A 25,811-nucleotide genomic window follows, 5' to 3' on the forward strand; every position below is an offset into this window, starting at 1 on the left:
TGTAAAGCACTGCTTCTGCCACTGACATCAGATTTCCCCTTCCATGTCTCTTACAACCTTGGCAAGGTCAGCTGAAAGAAGCATGTTCTACTGATAAAACTGGGAAATAAGAGGGCAACTTGCAGGTGTGCAAACTTTTTGTTATAGAAGATCTATTATTTTTAAGAGATGTCAATTCAGTTAACCACTCTTGCATGTGAAATCCCAGAATACAGAAATAAATTCAGGCTTGTTTCTCCCTACAAAAGATGACAGCTGAGCTCACGTGTTTAAAAGCATCTGTGGTTTTTCCAACTATGTTACTTGTAATTCTGTCATGTTGACAACAATGCTGGCACTTTTTTCTAGCTTTCAAACCTTATTTCTTCATGTCCACCTCTCCCTATCCATGGAAAAGGACCCATGCACCAAAAAACCTCAGAGGACAGATAAAATAATCTCAGGAGGACAGAAATCACAAAACAGAAAACTCAATAGAAACCTTTGTGGTATCATTTATTTCTTCCCTCCATAAAAGCAGTGGAGATTAGTCATGAATAGATGACTGCATGATTTTTGATAAAGTATGTATTTCTTGCTTTTTCCAGAAAGGTTTGAAGCAAGTTGGCCCTAGGTCATGTTTTGAAATTGTTCTGTTTTTTCCATATCAACTTTCATTGGAAAGATGGCTCCTGCCCATTCCTTCCCCCTTTTCAGATCTCTGCTAGAGTTTCAAATTCTTGGGAATTTGAAATAGGAATAAGCATATTCAAAACAGCCTTTTTGAATGTTTTCCCAGACCGTTGCATTTTGATGTAATTGCTTGGAAGCTCACTATGTATTTTTTCCTTTTTATTTTCTGCTTCCCAATAGTAACTGTCTAACCACTGGAACCTGGTTGTATTGGGCTCTTAGGGGAAAGAAACAGAAATAAAACCAGTCAAGATTTCTCTACTGGAAGAGAATAAACCTGAAGCAAGGCAAGAGATTAACAGAGATTTAGGTCCAAGCATCAGCGTCAGACATTGTCTGATGTGTTATGTAAGTTTCCAGCCATTTGACAGGGGCTACTGGCATATATTCCAAAATTGAAGGAATTTGCCAATTAGCTGTATGTGCTAACAATGTTCTTTAGTTACAAGAAAAGCTTTTATTTGCATATGAGCCATGTTCTGCAAAAAGCCAGTGTTCTCTACTGGAACAATGCTGTCACACTTGGCCTGGACACCCACTCCTGAGACCACAACTAAAAGTTCTGCTGTTTCTGCTTTTCAGCTGAGGACAGATTTGTGGTTTAAGAAGGGAGATTGTGATACTGAAGTGGAAAGCAAGAGACATGGTAGAAAAGTAACATGGTACCTCTTCAAATTCAGGACCATGCAGCTCTGAATGACAAGACTGAGAACTTGTAACCTCAAGAAACCCAAGCAAATCACTACTACTGGATTTAAGTGCCTGGACATACACACCAAATGTGGAATTATCCATTTGTATATGTATGTTCATTCATATTATATGGATATATATCACACATATGCTATATAAAATGCATTTATTTTACTATCACATCCAACTTTCAAAAACAACACTGAGGTTAGGGGACAATTTACTGGGGTTTTCAAAACTGCACAGGTTCTATTTGGAAGCCTACTGAAAATCTACCTGCAGATTCCTAAGCTACTTGGACATATATGCTGTCCCATATAATTCCACATTGAAGACTAAGCTGAATTACATTACAATGCCAGGGAATCATCTTTATTTTTAAAGATGACTTGTCATCATCTGAAAAAGCACAGATCTCATTTATGAGTTACTTTCCTTGTACAAAATCAGTTAACTGGAAAAAATAACAATTATGTATATTTTTAAGAAGTATATAAAGGGAAGGAGTATTTACTAACCTACCATTTTACCAAGTGCACTCTGGAATGCGTCAGTAAATCTGTTTAGAAGATTGTTGTCATCACATCGTGTTGCCTTGTAGAGCATCTCAAAGGATTTGAACCCATGGTTTGCAAAACGATTTACTGAAAAATTTTGGAGAAATAAATTTTTACTGATCAGTGCAAAAGCTTTATAGCTAAAATCAAGATAATTCAGGCTGAAACTGGAATACAATAAGGTAAGAAGCACTGTCTTTAAATCAGCAGCCTAAGTGGATCACTCATATCTCAGCCAATGCAGTTAATACAACCCTTTGGCAGGCATCAAATCTACTGGAAAAGCTAGAAGACATGAAAAGAAAGGTCATTTATGTACTTCAGCATTTTCTTAAGGGAAGAAACCTGTAAGCTGTCAACAAACTCCATACTTACTTTTTACTGAGAGGGAAGCAATAAATATTAAAACTCTTATTACTAATGCTGCTAGGCTAAATATGGAAAATTATCAGCCAGAATTCAATCAGAGTTAAGTTCCTAAGTGTCCAAGTTACAGATTCTGAATTGATAAATAGCTCTGAAACATAACTCTTGCTTGTTCATAGCTGAAACACTGCTCTTTTTTTGCTGAAACCAAGAAATCAACTTTGATGGAAATGGATGCAACATGGTACAAAGACTGGCTTCAAATGTAATTCTAATATATTCATCTTAAAAATGTCACCAAAGGTGGAAAATTCCACAGCTGAAGTTTTGCATGTGTCCAGCTCAAAGAAAACACATGAACTCTTCTGATCTGGTGGTAATTAGATATGTAAATAGAGCGCACACTATACATTTGGATCAATAAGTTGCAAATACTCTGGTTATTCTTATTGAAAAGACTCTGTTAGTGTTTGTAAAAAAACTGTTTCAATTAACCTGTCTGCTTTGCGTCTTTGCTGTTTTGTGATTCCTAGGATTCAAATTCACTGCTATACTTGTGTTTCAGACAGCTTCTGAAGTAACACATTTACAGACTTCCAAGCATTATTTCATAATATTTGTAACAACTCAGAGGCAGTGGACGGACATTTGTTATAATGAAATAGAAGTCAAAATTTCTAAAACATTTTTATTTACTTTATCATTAAACACAGTGTTTGGTGAGTTGCAGATTTATTTTAGTAACAGTAAGACTTACAAGAGCAGCTAGGCCACTCTGGAGAGTAGGGTGGCTTCCAGAGACCATCTTCATATGCACAATAGTAGTTTTCACTTGATCCTTCCGAAAAGCTGTAACCCTCTGCGCAGTGCAATGTGCAATTAACTCCTGCTTCATCTGATGTGCATATAAAATCCCCATTCACAGGCTCAAAGGATATTTCACAGGGAGAACCTGTAAACAATACAAAGATTTATATATTGATGAATGTGGTGAAATAAGTGATCCTGCAGGAAAATGGCACTGAGAGGGTTTCCAAAAGTACCTAGTATTAACCTGATCTTGCTTCTGTTGAAGTATTATTTGTTACTTCCACAAAGTCAAGATCAGGCTACTGCTAAATAATTCTCAAATCCTGCCACTGGAATTTGAAATCCAGAAACACAAAGACGGTAAAAAAGGTTGTGATACATATGAGAAACTATTTACTAAAATAATATAAAACATTAATCTAAATTTTAACATGAATTACATACAATGAATTCTAGTAAACTAAATTACATCTTGAATTCTGAAACTAAACATTATCTATCTTGCACCATTGCAACAACACATGAACTTGTCAAAATAATCTTAGGGGGAACTGACTGTAAAACCTCAGCTATTCAATTTTTTTGCTTATATTTCCTATTGTGAAGGAGGTTGTGAACATCTGAAAACATTATGTGACAAATACTGAACCACAAAAAGTCTAAGGTGGTATAGAACTTGAAATAATGTCAATTCTAAGCACTGGCTTGTTCTTTCTAAGATTTAGAGCAAATCAGAGACTAGCACATCAATTTGCAACTTATGGTTTCTAAAAGCTATAACCAAAATGCCAGTCTGCATGATTTTAAATTCTCTCTTCACTAACTGATCTTTTTATACAGATATCCAGCTGAGATATAAAAACTAGAAAGTAGAATTTTCATCCTTAATACTTTATCTGCCAAATTATTGTTTGGACTTTAAAGAAGAAAGTGGACTGTGAGGAAAAGATGTCTACGCAGTACACAAAATGCAGTAGTATATCTATAGGTACAGACAGATTCTAAAATCTAAAGAGTGCTCTATTATCTGCTACAATACTTGTAGGTGACTAAAGAAAATTTGGCAGAAAGTTTTCCTTTTTAATTACAGATTTGAAACAAGACTGGAGTAACTATGTATTAATACAGCTCACATGGTATCTGTCATATAAAAAAAAAAGAATCCATTTCTATAAGTTTTACTGCTTAATGAATCATAATTTTAATGCTTTTACATTCAAATTTGAATTTATAGGGCCAAATTCACTATTGTGCTGTTTCAGTCTTAGACAATTTATTTGTTGATACTAACAAATATCCTGACTGCCTTCAAGTGACTCCAATATAAAATGGAAATAACTAAATGAAAAAGTGGAGACTAAATGAAAAAGTGGAGCATTCCGGCATCCTTTATGATATTCAATTAGATCAACGGCATATGGTCTTGAGCAGGAGATGAAGACAACAAACCTTTGATGACAATGTGGATCTCACATGTCCTGTTATTTCCAGAAGGATCCACAGCTGTGTACTGAACTGTTGTTTCTCCTTTGGGAAAGAGATCTCCAGGTGCATGACTCCTAGTGACAGTTAACGGACCACCTAGAAGAGTCAAAAGACGATCTAAAACATCAGTAAGTAAAAAAGGGTTACTGACACCCAATCTTGATGAATGGAAAAGCAAACGGCAGCACATCTTCAAAATTAAGTGTTCTTGAAAACAAATAAATAAAAGAAACATAAAAAAATCTCAAACAAGTGAACAGGTTCTCTAGCCTTCTACTGTTGCATGCTTGTTTTGGGGTGCACTATCTCACCTGAATTGTCTGAAAATTCTGGTTCTTCCCATGTTGCTGGGTAATCATTCTCTGCTGCTTGCATGGGTGGTGGAGATCTGCATCTGTCAACTACAGGAGGTTCTACATCTGCAGAATTTGAAAGGATGGCATGACATTAGCTTACAGAACTACTGCCAAACTCAAATGGCATCTATCATCAGAAGTTAGGTAAGCAGCAGTTTTAAGCTCATATCAGAAGATAAAATAAAGGTGCACACCTGGAAGCTTCTGCAATTGGAAGATGCTGAGTGAATGGACAAGACTAATTCTTCTACTGAACTCATGGTTTCTGCAGTGTTTGCTTTCTACAGAGCAAACCTTGGACTACCTACAGGACTGCTGAATAACACAACTGTCTGATAGAAACACTTTAGCAATGATTTGCATCAGCAATGTGTGCAAACCTTGGAAATCCTGTTGGAGTATTTCAAGAATTAAATACAGATATATGATGAAGGCAGTAAGTGACAACACAATAAAGCAGTTAATATACCAGTGTGAGGAGAAATCTTAACATTCAGAATGAATGGCAGAATGACACACAACCCAAACCAAACATTGTGAGCAACGACTGCACACTATGCAAACAGTGACCAAAGATCAGCAAGGGATTTGCGGAGATGATAACGCTCCTGGGCTTATGACTGTACGTATAAGGGCCACAGTGACTCCCAGTCTCTTTCTGCACTAATCAGAAGTTTTCAAACATGACAGGCAGACTTCCTCAGTGACTTTTAACAGCACTTACCAATAACCTTGACACTGAACGTACAGCTTGCCTCATTGCCCGACTTATCAGTTGCTGAGTAAGTAATGTCAACTTTGCCAATTGGGAGAAGAAATGGTGGTATGAAAGCTGGGGTAACACGAACTGAGACCTGTTACAGGAAAACAGTTGTTATTTAAAAACCAAAGCTGGTTACTAATCATGATATTCATGTTTCAAAAAATTGACAGAATAGTATCCTTCAATGTTAAGCCTACTCATTCTTAATACAAATAGTCTCTCAAAGTAATGAGGATGGACTTTGCAACAGAGTACTCTATCCCCTTTCTTAAGTCTGCCTTCTGTATAGCAACAGGGATTTACTCAGTCAGGATTTGGACCCTGACCTGCTGCAGTTTACAGTAGTGTGCATTAAAAAACTTCATTTGCCTAACTGCACTGAACACAAACTACATCAGCTCAGAACCTGTCTGCAGTTCAGTTCCCCAGCTGCAAGGGCAGCAGACCTGGGAAATTAGTGGAGGAGACAAATGAGGGCTATAAGTACTTACATATCCAGTTTTGATCTAAATACGTGTATGAGTCATTAGCCCACAGATGCTTCAATATGTTTTGGCACAGCAAAGGAACTTTACATTTGGAGTAAATGACACATATACTGTCTGTGGCTTTTTCATATGGCTTAGACCTGTCTTAAGGAATTTGTCTTTAAAAGAAATGGTTTCACATGTAAAACAGCAGTTAGTTCACCTGACAGCCACGATTTTGACAAACTTCTTACAACTAAGAGCTAAGGCACTTAACTTCCACATTTCAAAGAATGACTCTGTGCCAGCAGAGCTACAGTACCTGACCATGACTATGCTACATAAAAAGAAAGTGTGAACTTAAATATCTTTTACTGGGATAGCTCAACTTCTTAGCGCAAAAAACTCCTGTGTTTGCAGTAAATTAAAAGCACACACAGACTCATTGTCCCTCTGCTGACTACTGATAAAGCATTCAGTTGCTGTAAATGGATCATGTATGAGCCTGTAGGAAATGTTACTCTTTATGAAACAGCTCTGGAGCAAGTTTTCCTTGTAACTCCATTTCCAGATCTCTAATACCCATAAGTAGCCAAAGGCCCACTTCTGAACTCGCACAGGAAAATGAGGTTTCTCTTTCTCACTCAGAAAGCTGAAATGAGTTTTTACTTATCACACTGTGTACTTGTTAACCTTTTAGATTAATGAACTGGTTTGCTTCCTTCTGAGAAGAGTTTATTAAACTTCTTGACATTCTAAGTGCTCATTTTTAAAGCAGATGTCTCCATCTTGTAAACAAGGGCACATTCTTTCTTTTGACCACATAAATTAACCATATGAGGTTTCATGCACTGAAAATCCATGCAGTGTCCTGTACCTCATAATTCTAATCAAGACAGAAAATGCTAAATTTTTAAGATACAAACTTTCTAGCAGTTTTTTTTTCTACTCCTATTTATCAGAACAAAGAAATTCTAGTGAATCATAAAATTAATTGAAATCAGAAAGACTGCCTCCAGTCAAACAGATATAGATTTTAACTTGCCTCATCTCCAGAGTTATCCTCAGCTGTTGGTACCTGCCAGCTGATATTAGCAGAGTTATGATGTTCCAGAGTCACAGTCTCAATATTGTCTGGACAGTGGATCCGAGGCGCTTCAATATCTGACCCAGAAAAAGACAAAATAGTTTTATATGCGGGATCACAGAACTAAAATGTCTGTAATGGTTAGACTGAAACTTGTTAAAACCACTGTTTTTCATACTGCCTGGAATATAAATGTACATATTTTTGCAAACTTCCTATCTCTGCCCCTTCTTAATTCTTGCCTATTGGCTCCTACCTCAATAGTAAATTTTCCTGGGGAAAGGACTTATTTTTGTTGTATTTTTTTACATCACTGAGCGCAATGAGACTTACTTCTACACAGAATCAAAAAACTAGGAATAAATAAGAATTAATTTGTTTCTTTTATTATTCATCCCTTCCTTCTCTATCCTTTCACTATCCACACACATGACACATACAGACAAAAATACTTGCTTCAGATAATCAGTGACTCAAAAAAACTCTTAAGTATTTGTGACATGATATACATACTATGAACAAGACATTAGTGACTCAAATTCTCTGGAGCATGGTGTGGAACTGACTCGAAAGAACCAATGGCAAGAATTTGGGGAGCAGCTGCTGGAAATGCTCCTTAATAAACTCCTGTTATATGGCATTATGTAGGACAAATGGAGTCTTCTGGTGACAGGTGACAATGCTGGATGGTTTCGAAGGAGTGGTGATACAATATGGGTAACATCACCACCAACATCTAAGCCTCAAGCTTCTCTGACAAATTTGAAGTACTTCTTCAGTTTCCTGGCACAGGGCCTCCCAAAACATTTGTGGTCAGGTTATTTCATTGCTGTAGTGCTGCTTGATAAATGGTTTCTAGACTCATGAGACAAGGACACATTTGGCTCTGAACTCATCTATGCCCAATAGGCTTTAAAACAACTCAGAACTGATATCACTTACACTTTTATTACTAAATAATTCCAGTAAAGACATAACTCAGGCAATTAAATTCCATAGTTAAGAATGCAAAGCAATAAATACAAGTGATTTTGTCTTCCTCTGAACTGATTCAGATGAAAGTTTTATTACAAATGCACTCTTATAAGTAACTACCAGTTATGGTTCACACTCCTTTGACCACAGCCTCCAGGCTGGGGCAAATTCCATCTAAAAGTGAAATTCTGTAAAAAGACGAATAATAAATAAATCATAAAGAAAATGGCTACTTTGAACTGGCCAACTATGTTGGCAGCAAAACAGAGAAAGATAATAACAAGAATGAAAGCAACTGAAATGCAACTGTTCATTTTTACTAAAAAAGAATAACCTTCATAGTTTCTCAGTGCCTCCTACTTCATTCATTGGCTTTATTCATTGGTAATACGTAAAAACTTGAACCCAAGCCATGCTGTTTTACCTTTATCTGAACACTTCAGCTTGTAATCTTATGCTAGGATCCCATCAAATATTAAAAGCTGTGGTTTGGCACAGGTTTACACAAAAGATTCAGAAAAACAATGTGGTACATCACAGAGTGGAAAATAGTACGTTTAAAGAGGGGGATAAAATCTTCCTGGCCTTTACAGGGAAAAAAAGCCTCAGTTTCTGTAGTGACCTGGCATGATGACTGCTATAACTGTTTTCTGTACTTTTCTTTCACCCAGTGGCTGTCGAGGGCCTCAGCCGGGGGAGAAAAATAATAATTTTAGGAGAACAACATTTCAGGAAGAGGTGAATAGCATATTCCCTGACAGACTGCACTTTTGGTTTTATTCTGCTATAATCCAAAACCAGAATCCTTCCAATCCAGTTGTGCGTGTGTGAAAGGGAATAAACAGCCTAACATTCCTAAAAGAGGTGGGTAAACATGGCAGAACCATTCCAAAATGCATGTAACCATCTTCAACCTATTCTCCACCAATACACTTGTGTCAGCCAATACACTTGTGTTAGACAATTTTGGCCTTAACTCTTGTGCACCATGGCTTGGGACATGTCAACAGACATAGTCAGATCAAAGACAACTGAAATGAACATTCCTCTATAGTCTATCAGCCAGGGTTTACAAGGCATTCACAGTTTTGCTCTGACTAGAGGGTTTACATAAACTTGTGCTAAACCAGTAGCAATATTATTATCACTGTTATTTTACTAGAAGTGTGGGTTCCACTTTGACTATTTTTAAGCTAAGAGCTTTTACTTCTACTTTGAAATTTGAAACTTCCCTGCAGATCAGGCCTTTTATCAGGCAGCTTCCCAACAATGGACTCATGAGATTCATCCCAGAAAAGGCAGCTGATGATGAGCACTATAAGGTGACACCTGAGTGACCTCTGAACTCCACATTTTTATTACAAACTACAATTAAATCTGACAACCAAGCTATAGAGGTACAGGCAACACTTGTTATACACTGTTTAAATCACACTTTCCCCAGCTCAAACCTGTCCTCACTCAGTTATCTGCTGTGTGCTTCCTTTCAATTCTGCACACATGTACACAGACATGATTTTGTGCTGGTCTCTACCTTTACACAGAGCCTCCTGGATGTTTGCACTCCATCTCCCAAATGAAATGCACCTTAGTTCTTCTCTAGCTCCAGACAAGATGAATCCTTGGGGACAGCTCAGCCGGCACACAGTCCCAGAAACAGCAGGCTCCAGCCCACATCTGGGAGGGAGAACTGTCACACCTGCTGGTTTCTGGAGGATGGGACAACGCTTTTCTGCAAAAGAACAGTAGGACATGACTTGTAACTCACACAAACTACACAATCAAAAAAATCTGCAAATAAAGTCATACGGAAACTTAGCGGGAACACAAGATACACAGTCTTTTTAAGTCTGTACGTGTATGAGTGCATCAAAACAGTAAGACCCGACAAAACTTTGTACTCCAGCGTTGACTGAAGTAAACAGCACCCAGGATATTAGTTCCTCTGTTTTCTTGCTCATGCTCTTCACTGGAAGAGAAACATGGTATTTTTCATGTAGATCCACTATATCTTACCCTCTGGGTTTGGTTTTTTTTTCCTTTTCCCCTGCATTCCCTTGCCTTCTATGAAAACCAGACCATAGCAAGACTGAGGGAATGTATCTGCAGCTTTCTACAGCTTCTGCATTCTATCTTGAAATAAGAATGAGGGAAGAAAGACACCCTGCCGTGAACTCTCTACAGTTTCTCTCTATAATCAGGAAGGGCTGATGGTTCCTTAAAGGTTTAAAATGGAAGTTTCATTCTTGAGGTTTAATTCTTCATTCATACTGTGTGATGTCATTTTTACTTCAAACATGGAGGCATTAACAAAGAGGGCAAAATGAATGCAGTTCATAGACTTTCAGCAGTGTTTCTTACAATAGATAGTAGACAAACACACAAGAAGAATTCTCCATTATTCAGAGTCAATGACAAGACTTGTAACTCTTTATAGTTTGTCAGTGAAGAGAGCAGACCAAGGGCACACAAAAAACAACTCAACCCAGCTATACAGAAGGGAAGCTCTGCTCATCTCTTACCAATGGTTTAATGACAGAGAAGTGATTCACATTCAAAATACCTCTCTCCCCTCCCCTTCCCTTCCCTCCCTCCCCTCCTCTGTTCTCCCATTCTGTCCCCTCCCCTCCCTCTCTCTCCTCTCCCAAAATATGTAGCAAATAACTGAAAACTGGTTCTTCTGCATGAAACAAAATTTAAAGATTGAAAGAATTCTATGTAATTCCTGAAATTTAAACCCTCAATACTGAAATTGTGTTTAAAGTCTAAGCAATTAAAAACTGTGCTTCTTTTTAATAGGATGTAAAGGTCACAAATGATAACATATTTGTCCAGTTCAGGCAGATACTGTCGGCTCTGCAAGGTGGAACAACTTCATGAGAAAAACAAAAAAACCCAACAAACCCTATCTTTTGGTTGCTTACCACAGGAAGGTAACTGACAAATGGCAAAAAGATCACAAATTAGAAAAGCAGTATTTGAAAGCACACGCTAGAAGTATTAAAATGTATACTACTCAGGAAACTAGTACAAGAAACTCTGTGAAAGGTGTAAGCATGAAAACCAGAGGAAACTGCAGCTCTTTGGGAAGAAATAACAGCCCTATCTCTTGCTTGAGACACTTCCAGGTACACTAGCAAAATCCTAGTACAGCACAATCCTGAAACGATTGATAAACATTCAGGATAAACTTTAGTAAATCTAGCCCAAGGGAATCTCTTTTAAGTGGGGTAGGTTTTTACCAGAAAAACAACTGTAATAGTGTTGTTTAGCTTTTCTATCTGTGCTCAATTCCAAAATTTGATCAAGCTGAGCCAGAAGTCTGGAATTAATGAGAAGCAGAATGATATCCATGATATTAGTCATATTGATAGGGAATTAATAAAGAGAAAAGTACTTCTAAGGAGAGACAAGAATCTGTTTTCACCTGCAACCACCTGTGATGAAACAAAACACTGCATTATAAGTCTTAACATTAAAAGGAACTTCAATATTGTGACAAATAAGAAGATTACAAAGTAAATCATGCCTCTTCCCTTCAATTGCTTTGCAGGCACTGTTTCAGGGTAAAAAATTGGCCAGCTTCAATTAGAAGTGTGGGGCAGTAATTCTTTCAACGCTAGGTGGCATCAACACCCTGGATGCCATCTGTATTTTTACTTTTCTTCACTAAACACTGAACAAAGCAAACAGAACAGCATCTTGCAAAATTCACTAATTTTAACATGATGGATATTCAATTTCTGCCAATGGGAAGGAAACACAAGAACATGACTGTGGATTTTTTTTCTCCAGATTGGACAAATGACAAAGCTTCCCTTCTCAGCAGATATTTTGTTTGTCAGCCACCTATAATATATGTAGCCTACTCAATAGTAGCTCATTGCTAACAGTAATTTTAATGACAAAGACAAAAATTTAAAACATATGTAATATCCATACTTGCTGAACTAGCTTCTAGTCTCTTGGAAAAAGATGCATGAGAACAGACTTCACAGAAGTGACTGTAAACAATCCAGGCAATGTTATGGTACAGTGTCAATTATGGCTACAGATGGCTGTGGTACAGTCTCAGTGAATAACTTGCAAATATGGCAAACTTTGCAGAGAGGAGAAGTCAAACTGAAAGGCATTCAGAAAACGAGCTAGAGTACCCTGAAGTCCAAGAAATTTGGTTCAAGATAACAGACTGAAGGCAATTCCATTTCATTTTTCTAACAGAAGGATCTGAAATTAATAAATTATCAATTACAAAGGCCTAAATACAGCAGGATTTCTGGTACCTTTTATGTAGCAGATGATAAATAATAGGAGCTGTTCAGACTAAAAATAAACAGACAAACCTCCATGATAACGGTGATCATTCAGAAAATGAGTATAAAGAGTAATTTTTGAGGAGGACACAATATTAGCCTTCTGATTTGCATCCTTCCCTGAATAAAACTCCACACATTGCTATTGAACCATAATCTCAGCAAGCTTGTCCTAAACACCAGTCACAAGAAGAAGCAGAGGAGATGCTTTCCAGCTAACACTCTTCCCTCTGTGACAATCAAAAGTAACTTTTATACTAGACTTTTAGACTCAGCAAAAAAAAAGATATTTCCATGTGTAAGCCAGGAATGGAGGCAATATTGTGTGGTGTGAACAAATCTTCTGATACAAAGTAGAGATGGATTTTATTAATCAAAATGCTAAGCTAGGAAGGATGAATTCAACTGATGAATACAGTTAATCTTCCAATTATAATATTCCAACAGGATTTCAGGGTCCCTTCCTTTTGAAGTTAATTGAAGTTTTTTCCACTGACTTTAACAGAAGAAAGATTAGGATCTCTTAAAAAACTGTCTTGATAAATTAATTCTTGTGGATTATTTTCATCATTTTAAAGAATGTGCCTACAGTTAGAAATTTATTCTTGCCTCATGCAAAGTCCACATTTTTAAAACTGAAAAAAAAAATAAAAAATTAGGCACAATTCAAGCGAAATCACCCTCCCAGCATCACATTTACTGGACCCAGGTGACATATACTACACCTACTACACCCTGACTAGTCAGCACCAGATCACCTTCTGAATTACTGGACTTTGAGCCTGTGCCTTTTTTTTTTTTGTCTACCCTTGAAGGTGTTTCAACTGTATTTCATCATCTTACTTTTCTAAGTTAATTTAATACCTGTCCCTAGTCTAAATGTGTACTTCTGCCTACAGTCCTTTATTTCTGGAACTGCAATATGTGCTTACCTACCCTGCACAACTGGTGTGACCTCTGAATCCTGACTTATAGGTGCTTAGTTCCTAACTTGTCTAAACTCTTGTTTCCTGCTGGGAGTTCAGCAGAAGTGACAACTGCCTCACCTTTACTCCGCATTCACAGTGCCTGGCTAACATAAATCAGTCCTTGCTTGGAGATCAACTTCAGCTTTAAGGTGGTAACTCAAACCCCCGTTTGTTCACATTTAATCCACAGTATAAACCTACAATTCATGTGTTTCCTGCAACACAGTGTGTGATAGTGCTTTTACACTAACCAAATACAGCAAAAACAACCTTTCAGTTATCACCAGTCCATGCTGGATTTAAATGATAATCTGTCCACTTTCTCCATTTACAAATTCCTTTGTCCTTCCCCAGCTTCAAAGACCTGTATAAAACATCCATAAACAAATTCTCCTACCTATCTCAGCTTCACCAGTTATCAAAAAATGGAGAATTTCTCACCCATGACAGCACATCAGAAAAGGCTGCACTCTGACATGAACAGAGTCAGATCAGATACCTACCCACACACTTTGGTTCCTTTGAATCCCACTGTGAGGTTCCCTGGCAGGTGAGTTTGCTGTTTCCTTCAATTTCATAGCCTTCATTGCAGGTCACAAAACATACTGTCTTGTAAGAGATATCAGCTGTTGAACAATTGATGTGTCCGTTTTCAGGAGACCGAAGTCTGGGACATGTTCGAACTGTGAAGAGAAAAAACCCACCAGTTCACTCTGCAGCACTGAGAATTACTGGAGTTACACTAGTTTGCCCAGGTTTTTAGGGGTGGGAAAGTAATGGCTTGTACACTAGTTACAGTAGTTTGTAAAAATTTAGGGAATAGAGCTAGAACAGAGTGGATTTTTTTCAAAGGTTTGATGCCTTCCTCTTCCTGGAACAGTCTTACGTAGAATATATGAGATTTGGCACACATCTCCAAGCTCATCAGAGTTCTGACATAAGTCCAGTCTAACAAACCAACTGTGCACCTGGAACACAGTGTGTGACCTGTGCTAGTAATGTCTATGAGCCTTCAAAATGGGACAGCTGCAGTCAAATGGAATCCTGTGGAAAAGTTTGTGTCTTTGGAAGTTTCTAGACTCCAACAATGTCTGAGGGTTCTTTGGGGGATTTCCATCTGGCAGGCTGGTATGGGCTGACTGCACACCAGGGAAGAAACTAAGAGCCTATTAACAGGTCGGATGACAGTGTCTCAGCGCCCAGGAACATTCTCAGGCACTCCAGGAGTATTTTGATAGACACAGACACATGTAAGTCTCTGCAAATCAGAGAAGACACTCATCATGCTGGAGGACACAGAAAGAGGAAGAAGGAATACAAACCATTTATATACACCAGGTCCATAAGAGATGAAAAGGAACAAATCAGGCTGTTGCTGAGACGGAAGAGACCCTTCCAGGTGTTGAGCACAGGGACAGTCCTGTCTGCTGCTCAGCACAGAAGCTTTTCTCCTGTAATGTCTTGCAAACACCGAAAGTAGTGTGATGCCAAGAAGAATGCAGTCCTGTGCAATATGTATGTGCAGAAAAGGAAGTAGGGCATAGAATGTGATCCTCAGGTTGTCTTATGCGTTTACTACTGAATTCTGATGCTGCAATTTAGCACAAAGCTACACTGTAGTTAAGATTGATGACAAAACAGCTGAATGATTGTAGTAAGAAAAAAGTAGTACAGGTATGACCTAGACTTACGTTCTTTGTTTCAGTGTAATAACCTAAATCTCTTTCCTTTGCACCGCCTCCTTCTTTTCATCTAGGATCTCATATTCCAGCATTTGTCCCCTTGCTCCCTGCTGGACAAGACTCTGAGCTACACACCCTGCCTGGCCCTTGGGTCCCTCAGACAACTAAGCTGTACACACCTACTGTTTGGGCATGACTATGTGATGATGATACATCAATAATCAGCTACTGATTTTCCAAAATGAGTAGATAACTCTAGTTGAAAACTCTGCTTTCAGCTGAAGTTGCCAGATACTGCTCAGTATGTTCAGAAATTATTGAAGGGAGGAAAACACACAAGGACAAACTGTGTGACTGCTCAAAATACAGCCAAGAAGACTGCAGTTCCCTAAACTCACAGAATCCCAGAACGGCTGAGGCTGGGAGGGACCACTGGAGCACATCTAGTCTGACCTCCCTGCTCTACCAGATTCATCCTAGAACACGTTGTACAGGATTTTTTCCAGACAGCTTTTGAAGATCTCCAGTGAGGGAGACTGCACAATCCCTCTGGGCAGCCTGTTACAGTGCTTAAATCATACTCACAGTAAACATATTCTTCCTCATACTCAGGTGGAACTTTCTGAGCATCAGTTTCTTCCCATTGCCTCTTGTCCTATTGCTTGGCACCACTGAGAAGAACCTGACTCCATCCTCTTCAGACACTTATATACTTTAACAAGATGCCCTCTCAGTCTTCTCCAGGCTAAACAGGTCCCGCTCCCTCAGCCTCTCATCTCTTCCTCACAAGAGGAACTCTGTTCTCACTTGATTGTTTTCCACAGCTTCTACTGACCTTGCTGGCAGGAGGGCAAGCTCAAGTGATGGGTGGTTTCAGAGAGCTAGATAACTTCCCTGCTGTGATTTGGGAAGCTGATTTTACCAATTAACCCATTCTTGCTGCTATCAGGCAGGAGGCAAAACATTATCTCTATGCACCCAAAGGTAAGACACCTTGGCAACCTCTCCTCTTCCCAGTAATTATTTACTCTGCACACTGATGAAACAGAACAATGCCTACAAGTGGACACGACTATACACCCTCAAAATAATAAATGGGCATGTAGCCTGAGTGCTCCTTCAAATGAGAGCCAGCTGTATAAATGTCAGTAACTACATCGTAGTTTTAGTAGCCTTTGAAAGCTACAAACAATACACACTAAATAATGTTTCTTCTGAAAACAGCTGTGGTGGCACCTGAGTGTAAAAAAAGTCCATAGCAAAACCTGTAGGATATAGGATAAGAAAGAAGGGAAAAAAGCCATTCAGATGCACCCAATATATCTTTACATTACCATGGTCTCATGTTTACTCATGTTAACTCAAAGTACTACTACTTTTGTGCTTGCACATACCTGGCCATCCTCTAGGGAGTGTATTTAAGAGTTAAAAAAAGGTCTTAAAATGCCCATCTTGTGAGAGGCACTCTGAGCTTAAGAGAAGCTTCATAATATGCTGTATCTTAACTTTGGTAGAGGGTGCAAGAAAAACATTTTTACATGCTTTATACACAAGAAAGCATGTTTTCTCTTTTAAAGTTTCTACAGAAGTCTTTAATACCCAATCTGCAACAAAAAGAAGCAAATGCTACCAAACTCTACTACTGAGGAAGCCTGAATGAATTAAGAGCACTGAGGAGGCTCTTGGCAATGTTAATGTGCCTACAGAGAAGGCATTGCCTTCCACTACCTGGGAAGTCTAGCCATTTCTTCTGGAAGGACCACATAGCTGTAGTGCTCTTGCCTCCTCAGTCGTTTCAATGTTCATGCTTACTCAGTGCCTCAGCACGGCTCTGGCAGAAACCCGTAACTGAGCCCACCTTGGTAATGCTTCCAGGCACTAAACACCAACCCATCCTCTTATCAACAAGACATTTTCCACGACCAAGGAATATTCTCATAAAGGCAGTGGAAACAACAAAAACAATAACAGTATATTTTGTTTGTTTTGGGTCTTCTCCCAATACATTTCTCTGGATTAAATACACGCTTTGTAGTTTTTTTTCATGGGTCACCCATAATTGCATGACATGACTGCATTAATCAGTTTCCAATAGCACAGCAGATTTTAGCTAGCAGAAGAACTGAGGAGTATTTAACGTCAAAATCCAAAGCACTGCAAAGGGATTTTCCTTCACTCTCCCTTCCTAATTTATGTGATAAAATACTCCTGGGATTAACAAGACAGCTATAAACTGTGCCTTTGATCTTGGTCCCTTTCATAGTCTGAGTGAATCAAGACTAGCAGATCCAGCACATGTAACAGTGGGATTTCTTAATTTTTTTTTTCAATTGGAAGTCTTCAGTATGATGGACAACGACATATAAAAAGCAAAAATATATCCTTTCAGTGCTTCAAAGGATATTAACTCAATATCAAGACAGGATCTCAATGCAGACTTTTCTCTTCCCCCATCTTCCAAATTCTCTATTAAAGGAAGATCACACACCAACACCAAATAGGTGAATTTCATTAAATGCTCCAGCAAGATTTTCAAGTATTGGAATCTTCCACTTCTCTGTAGAAAATAAGATGAAGGATCCTTTCTTTGTGGCTGACTGCAGCTTTCCTCAGATTTTTTGTTACACACATATTGTCTGACAGAAACTTTGACAGGTGGGTGCTCTTTCCTAGTATCCCAGTCTACCTGAAGTAGTATGCATCTTCAGTTTCAGTTTATGTTTGGACTGCTAGAAAGTCCACAGCTCTAAGTCCTTCTCAAGACACCCTCATGGTACTGGACAATAATTTATTTTCTATTGAAAGCTTCTACCTGCCTTCTGCCACTGGAAGTTAAAAGGGAAAACTAATTTTTCTAGGATTATCTGAAGAAGAGTTCTAAATTTGAAGTAGAAGTGAACTACTACAGGAAGAATGTCCTGAGAAACTGTTCTCTAGATCTGATCCCCCCTTTTAGAACCATGACTTGCTGTTTCTTTAAGGGCTGCTGTGTTTGCTGTACTGGCATGAAGTGCTAATGCCTCCAAGGATCTACCCTGCCTTTTTCCCAAACACAAGGCCAGGGCAAGAGTTACAGAATGTGCTGATGACTTTGTATTTACTAGCTTCCTGTGCAGCATGCCAATGTCAAGTGTATTCAAGTCAAGTTAAAAATGCTGAACTACATCCTGTAGCTGTTGAGGACATAAGGGCTGCTATCTGTTTTTTTCAGGGTCTCCTTGGAAAATATACCAGACAGATATACATATATGGGATTGTAGCTTCTGTTCTAAATCATCAAGAACCCAACCTCAGACAGACACAAGTGACAGCAAAACAAAACTCTGTTCCTATCAGAAAATTCAGAAATAATGTTTCTCAGGATGCTCTTTCCCATGTCTTCTCCCTTTCACACCTTCTGTTTATTTCTTTTACAACTGACATTGTTTTATACTGAAGGTATACTTCAGTATAAAACTTCTAAGATACTGTCAATCGTTCCCTAGTGAAACTTCATTCAAAATTCTTCGGAAAACTATGCTCAAGGCCGCAGATTTCCTATTTTTTGTAAGAAGAGAAACTGTAAGAAAGCAAAATGGAATTCTTCTATGCCTAATGTCTCCCAATGCTATTCTATGCCAAGAGTCTGGTGGATGTTCTAAAACTGCCATGTGGCAAGGTCTAAATATGGTTACATATTTAAACACTTGCTAGGTCCACTGGGTTTACATAATGTAGATACAAAATTCATAGAAATTAAGTGGAGAGAGGTGAAGAGGGGTGTAAGGAAGGAGAATGCAGATTCACTTGCAAAAGATTGTCTGCCTAGTAAATCCTGCTCTGCATTTTCTATTGTAGATGTCCTTCTTCCATTTTAGGAAGGAGGGGAAATGGAGTGATTGGAGTGGGATTTTACATATGGAACTTTCTTTCACCCAAGTGGTAACAGGATCTGATCTGCGCACCCAACTACTAGTGAGTAAAGAAAACCACTGTTAAGAACAAACTAAACCAACAGAAAAATACTTTTCAAACACATGACATCTATACCTCTACAAGTAGCTTCTGATCCAGACCACTGGCCATTTGGCTGACAAAGTCGGATGCTGCTTCCCACGAGATCAAATCCTGCTTTGCATCGGATCCCACACGCAGCATTGAAGTAATTGTTGCAGACATTCTGGACAAAGTAACCATTTTCCGGGGGCTTCAGTTCAGAGCAGTGAACAACTAAACAATTAAACAACCACAACAGAGTTATGATACCAGCCGGAATGCAACAGGCTACTGAAGGAAAACAATCTTTTAAAATTTCTAACTCAAACTGTGGCTTGGTATTGTTGCTGTTTTGGAATGACACAGGGAATTTGCAATTTGACATGTCCTTCACAGTGCAAAACCACATAATAAAATTGTCCCAGCACTGCACTGTGCATTCCAGGACTATTCTGTTCCTGAATGGCAACACTTACCTTCACAGGTTTGTCCTACAGCACGATATCCCTCCTGGCATGTACAATCCTCAATGGAGGTACTTCCTGGTGGAGAAGTATGATTCTCATCGGGACATGAGATGCAAGTGCCAATTCCACCTGGTGAACCTTCAGGCTTGTATGTTCCTGGTGGACAAGCTTTGAGCAAAACAAAACATGGTATAAAGGAGTTCAGGATATTAACCTTTCACCTAGCATATTTTTTCAGGTGTGTTGCTTTACAGTTTTACATTACTTTCTTCCTTCCTAATATATCCAGTGTCACTCAGGATAGAAGCATTCTCCACTTAAAGTAGTGCAGAGTTCTTAAAAGGTGTGATCTAATGCCTACCAGACTTGGTGGACTTCTCTACAGTGACTGTCTGGGGACTGATATTAAGTCCATGACTAATCACCTTGAAAAGAAACTCAAGTCTCAGAAGACACACCAGATTTTTACTGACAAAACCTGTGCAGACCTCATGAAGACATTCTTGATTTAGAAGTGTAAGAAATTAGTTCAGACTAAATCCTTGCCATTCAAGACTACACAGAAGTGTAACGCATACAGATTTGTAGTAACGAGCTAACATAAGCCAGCAAAACTTCCCTGCCTTTGATTTACACATTATGATTATATATGATCTATATACTATATGTGCTAAAATGCATGAGGCACAAACAACAAAGCAATTAATCAAAGCAACTGCTCCCTGAAGCTTTTGCACTCATTTATGTTGCATTTCATATTTTTAATTTTGTGCACCTACACACACAAGCCTTAAAAAAATTCAGGAGATGTCTTCAAAGGCAGAGATTTGGTGAAATAGGATCTTTTTGCTCTCTGCCTTGAATTCTACTCTTCAGGAAATAACCACAATTATTTTAATCTATTTCACAAGGATTATGTGTGAAATAGGGGAGGGACTAATCAACAGGTACTGCTAAAGCAAAGTATTGATTGATCAGATTATCACTTGAAACAGAACTCAAGGACACTTGTGCTGAAAAACCTAATTCCTAATGAAAAGTTCAGAAAATATTCTGAGAAAGTTACATAATATTAACACTGAAACCCAGCCAAAAAAGCTCTCCATTAATTTCACTGTCAACAAAATGGCCACACTTTCTCTTGCAGACTGCAAATCAGGCTGTCATATTCTCCCCTCAGTACAATCAGTTTGTATCATTTAATGTAGCTCTGAATGGTATAAAGAATGTTACAACCACAAACACCCTCAAGTGCCTTCCTCCTTACATAATTAGGTGTGCCCTGCTTCTGGACCTACTCTCTCCTATTGAACTATATTTTCTGCATTTTGGAGATTCTGTCAGCATCAGTCTCTTCTTGGTAGTTATTAGACCAGCTCTGTCTGTTTTGCAAGTTAGGTGCTAAGATACTCTGACTCTGTCATGAGAGAATTTATTTTTATAAGCCAAATTTTATGGAATATACCTCAAAAAAATCTGCCCATATTAAGAGCTGTCACTCTTTCCAGAAGAAGCACGATTCTTTTCCAAAGAAAATACTTTTGTTCACTTTTCAGAAAACTTTGCAGATTTATTTTGAAAAAAGCAACTGAGTGGCTTATTGTTAAGAGGCAATTTTGTGTGCTGTAAATTGAATTCACAAATTTGTATTTTAAACACAGTTTTAAGAAGACAATGAAAATGTCTATGCAGTAAAGGATATAAATACAAAAAAAAGTATATAAGGAAGGAAGTAGGGAAGAAAAATCCAATCAAATTTATCTGGGAATTTTTAATTTTGTTTTGAGACTTTCAGAAAAGCATTTGGAAAAAAAATCCCTTTCCTATAATTCACCTGCTCTTCCCACACAAGACATTCCTCTTGGTCTGTTACTGCTTCTTTCATCTCTTCTGTGTAGAAACTTCCACCTTGGACATTACATCTTTCTGAAATATTCTTTCATGCTTCAGATGATCACCTCCAAAATGGCAAGGTATCAGAGGTATTACTCTGAAATCTCTGAAACACTTCCATATGGCACTTTATGGAAGTCTCTGTGCATCCTTTTTAAAACTGTATGCAGCACAAAGTGATGAAGTGCATCCAAAAGGATACAGGAAAGAGTGAAAATTAAGCATCACAGGGGACCTGCTGTATGACAAAGCTGCCCTCCATATGCCAGTTGAAGTAAATTAGTCTCTTCTGTTCCTTGTGTGGCATATAAAATGACATCTAAACTGTGTTTCATTCCAAAAAAAAAACGCACCACAAACCCCCAACCTAACTTCTCTCTTTCTTGCAACCTCAGCTTAGATAAAGAAGCAGCAGCAATTTTCTGCTTCTGTTTCGAGAACTCTGGTATGAAAATAATCACCCATTTTCTGATGTGAGCATTTTTAACAATAAACCCAGTAATTTGCTTAGGGCTTTGAATCAGTCTGGCTTTGAAGAAAATTATTAATTCTGAAATCACACTTACAATTTGCTCTTTCCACTGAAGCAGCAGGAGGTAAATAACACTGTTAACATGGTTATTAATGTCTCTACTGAGAAAAACATGTTTTCCCAAACGTCGTGATTCTTTTTGAATGCTTCAAATGCTTATCACTGTCGATACAGGAAGCTGAGCTATATTCTATCTCAGCTTTTTATGTAGAATTTCCTTCAAGTCTGAGTCCCTGAACTGCTCATTGATCCCACATATTCCCTAGACATATTCAACTACAAAACTCCATACGAGTTACATTCAGAATTTTCACAAGAAAACAAACACTAGGTTACAGAGCTATTTCCAAGCGTGTGAGATTACACAGTCTACCCTGTTATGCCAAAGAGATGGTTTAAGAATGGAGCATAAGCACGCTGTGAATTTCCATCACAGTCACAAAGGTTAGCCTGGCCAGAGTTCATGTTAAAACAATCCAAAATCAGTTGTGGATGAGCAGAGCTTCGGCCATCTGCTCTGAACTGTCCATACTTGACCCAGCTAGACTGCAGACCCATCCTCTCCTGCTCCAGAGAGAAATACAGCATGGCCCAAGTATACACACAGTGATGCATTCCAAGCTAAGCGAGAGATTGAGGGGCAAGGACATCTGAGGAGCACGTGTGGCTCCGTCCATGACTGATCATACAGGTATCTCTCTGGGCTTTCCTCCAAGAATCAAGCAATGTCAAATTTTTGTTGCATTCTAGTCCACCAGCATGCACCCACTAACTCTACACAGTCAAAAACTGACTGTAGGGAGGCACCATATTCTCCAGTGCTAATCTGTAAAAATAATTTAAACTTTTTTTTCAAGGTTTGATTCTCCTTTCAAACAACGTCATGGTACAAGAAGCCTCAAAACAGTGTGTGAATGAACCCCAGTGTAAATAAGCTCCAATCTGGCACTCTCAAGAGTGACAAAAAAGGCAAGAATTTAAAAAATGGGGAAAAAAATTTAACAGTACTAGTTTTAAACAGAAAGGAAACTTATGTGCTCATCTCCATACATGATTTGCTCAACAAAAGATTTAACTACTTTCTATACCTGAACCATGTTGTTCTTTGCCCAGAAGCAAGGGGAGGGGCAAGAAAATTCTTTTTGTTCAATATAATTCTCCTCTTGAGAATAGTGAATGCTGATTTACACCAGAGGGTTGCTTCCTCATTACAGGATATCTGGAAGCAGGGATTAGTGTGGTAACTCAAACAAGCACAAGGCCCAAACTCTCCAAGTATACAAAGACAGTGCACACTGAAGTTGTCACCAACAACAATCTGCTTTCATAAAATGGTAGCTGATCAACAATTCACATGCAGATTCTATTATCTGTGGTAATGACAGTGCAATAACCTTCTGACCAGAAATGATAATGAAATAACACATGCTTACTTCAGCATGCCTCCTGCATTTTCCTCCTCAGTTATGTTCTCCTAGGTATACAACTAACTGAAAAACTCTAAGAAAATCCAACATGTCTCTTCTGGTTTTGAACATTAACGGGCTTCACGACACCTTAGGTCACCAATGGAACACACTTCCTTACCTATGCATAAGTTGCACATAGAAAAGAAATCACTAGAAAGGAAATATGACATGGGTTTGCCAGAAAACAAAGACCCATGGGCAGACATAAAAACATTTCAGTCAACTAACTGTATTGACAGCATATGTCAAGATGTTGCTTCAAGGTGAACAATGAACACAGAATGTTAGGGAAGTCCACTAAAAAATTAAAAGACAGACTTATAAATTCAGTAGGAATCCTGCCCTGACTGCCTACAATAAGGAAACATCTGACATTTTAATCTTCACACATGAAGAATTTAACATGGTAAAAGTGACAACATAAACAAAGGTATATTTCAGAGATTCACCAAACAATTATTACCCAGTCTGGCTTTTTTAAAACTGCAAATACTAAAGCCAGTGGCAAAGCTAAGCCAACCAGTATTGAACCCTCATGATAGCATAAAGACTCCACTCTGGATTTAAATAGTTGGAGATCATGTGTCAAAGGATTCTACGCTGTGATATAGGATACAATTCTTCCTTTGAAGGTACAAGTACAAATTTTAGGATACACAATTCTGCCTTAAAAATGTAAGACTTTTAAAATCCTGGGAGAGCAGGCAAACTCAATTTCCTCTCCAACTACACTAGCACACTAAGTCACTGAAATGGAATTATTCTTCAATTATCCCAGTGTTAAGAGAGAGGAGAGTCAAACTCCATGTATTTCAAAGATTAATTTGAGGGATTTTGTATTTTCTTCAATGCATAATTTCTCCCACTAACTACATTTACTAAGTAATCCCTGACACGAGCCGTTTTTTCCACACTTTATGCTAATGAAGGATCCGATTAAGAGTTTATCTTTTGCAGGATACAGCAGGAATCAGAGAGGCAATATTCTGCTCTCTCCTGCAGCGACCTGAGCTCTATTCATACACAGCTATTCTGATGACTGTAGTCTGTAATTCTCATTTTTCCCCATAAGTGCAAAGCCTGAATGAAATGACACCTTGATGCAAATCACAAATAGTCTTTATAACTTAGCCTCCAAACTTCTGAGGAAAGAGGAAAGAAAGCCTAGTTTTCCATTTAATCAAACTGGTTTTATGCTATGGTAATTACTTTTATGACACTGATTACATGCATACATATTCAACAGATCTATCCCAGAATCAGAGTATTCCACAGACACTTGTTCTTACTTCGTTTGCTGTTGTTCACAAAAAATGATGCAACTCATAGGTTACAGAATTTCTAAGTGATGAGCACTGGATGTTTGTATTCAATTATTTCCCTGTTTCCTTAGTTTTTGTTACTGGACATAAAGAGACAGGAGATTTTTGGTTGTGTAAATGTTTGACCTGACATATACTGCCTTGTATTTTTATTCATTTATTGGAAGTTATGTAGAAGATCCACAACCAAAACATCAAGCTAACCCACATTTATGTCCTTGGAGGAGAATCGTAGTCTGAAGCTGTGGGGTCTGTACCCCACTGCCTTACTTCATCTAAGAATCTTATGCCTTGGCAACAGCAAAAAAAAACCACCAAAAACTCAACCAAAACCCCCAAACCCACAAAAAAACCTCCCCAAAAAACAACCAAACCCCCTGAAAATTAGAAAATATGTCAGCCTGACCTTCATGTGCGTGAAACAAGTGCTCTGGTAGCTGTATCTGCCATTAGTCATGTTTTACATTTGCCACAATGAATATATGCTTTACAAGAATAAGGCATGCTATCACGGGGAAAATGGAGATCCCTGTTCCACACCATGCAGCCACAGACTTTCACAGCTGCTGCTGCAGAAGATGAGTCTGGCATGTCCTCTAGTACTAGCATGCGGTACTGCTCAAACTTCCCTCCTGTCTCCAAAAATCATCCTGCTGCTGCTGCATCGTTCATTTGTGTATGGCCTCTGCAAGGGAAGAAGATGAATAACACGGGACACATACTGACAGAAGCCATGATTGCACGATAGTCCCCAGTCCTCTGCCATCTCCATGTATTTCACAGGGATATCTCTCGGCTGTTGCTGTAACTATTTTACAAGCCACCCCTGGCTTAGGCTAGCAGAAAAATAGGCCTCTGAAATATATCTTACTGGACCTACACATGAAGGTCTGCTTCTGAAAGACTTTTGGGTCTCTATCCTAGACACTACCTCCAGAAACTACAGCTATTGTTGCACA

General features: G+C 38.4%; 1 protein-coding gene across 1 annotated transcript in view; it reads right to left on the reverse strand.

Moving 5' to 3' along the window:
- Positions 1 to 25,811, reverse strand: part of SVEP1 (sushi, von Willebrand factor type A, EGF and pentraxin domain containing 1) — a 123,153-nt gene that overhangs the window by 61,648 nt on the left and 35,694 nt on the right. Inside the window, exons 4-13 of the mRNA XM_017816355.1 lie at positions 19,646 to 19,804; positions 19,224 to 19,403; positions 14,016 to 14,195; positions 9,766 to 9,963; positions 7,215 to 7,333; positions 5,664 to 5,793; positions 4,895 to 5,002; positions 4,548 to 4,679; positions 3,046 to 3,240; positions 1,888 to 2,009 (exon numbers count right to left, since the gene is read on the reverse strand). Of these exons, the coding sequence (XP_017671844.1) occupies positions 1,888 to 2,009; positions 3,046 to 3,240; positions 4,548 to 4,679; positions 4,895 to 5,002; positions 5,664 to 5,793; positions 7,215 to 7,333; positions 9,766 to 9,963; positions 14,016 to 14,195; positions 19,224 to 19,403; positions 19,646 to 19,804 (1,523 nt within the window). The remainder of the gene's footprint in view (positions 1 to 1,887; positions 2,010 to 3,045; positions 3,241 to 4,547; positions 4,680 to 4,894; positions 5,003 to 5,663; positions 5,794 to 7,214; positions 7,334 to 9,765; positions 9,964 to 14,015; positions 14,196 to 19,223; positions 19,404 to 19,645; positions 19,805 to 25,811) is intronic.

The sequence above is a fragment of the Lepidothrix coronata genome, unplaced genomic scaffold, assembly GCF_001604755.1.
Source record: "Lepidothrix coronata isolate B3197 unplaced genomic scaffold, Lepidothrix_coronata-1.0 Scaffold55, whole genome shotgun sequence".
Lineage (NCBI taxonomy): Eukaryota > Metazoa > Chordata > Aves > Passeriformes > Pipridae > Lepidothrix > Lepidothrix coronata.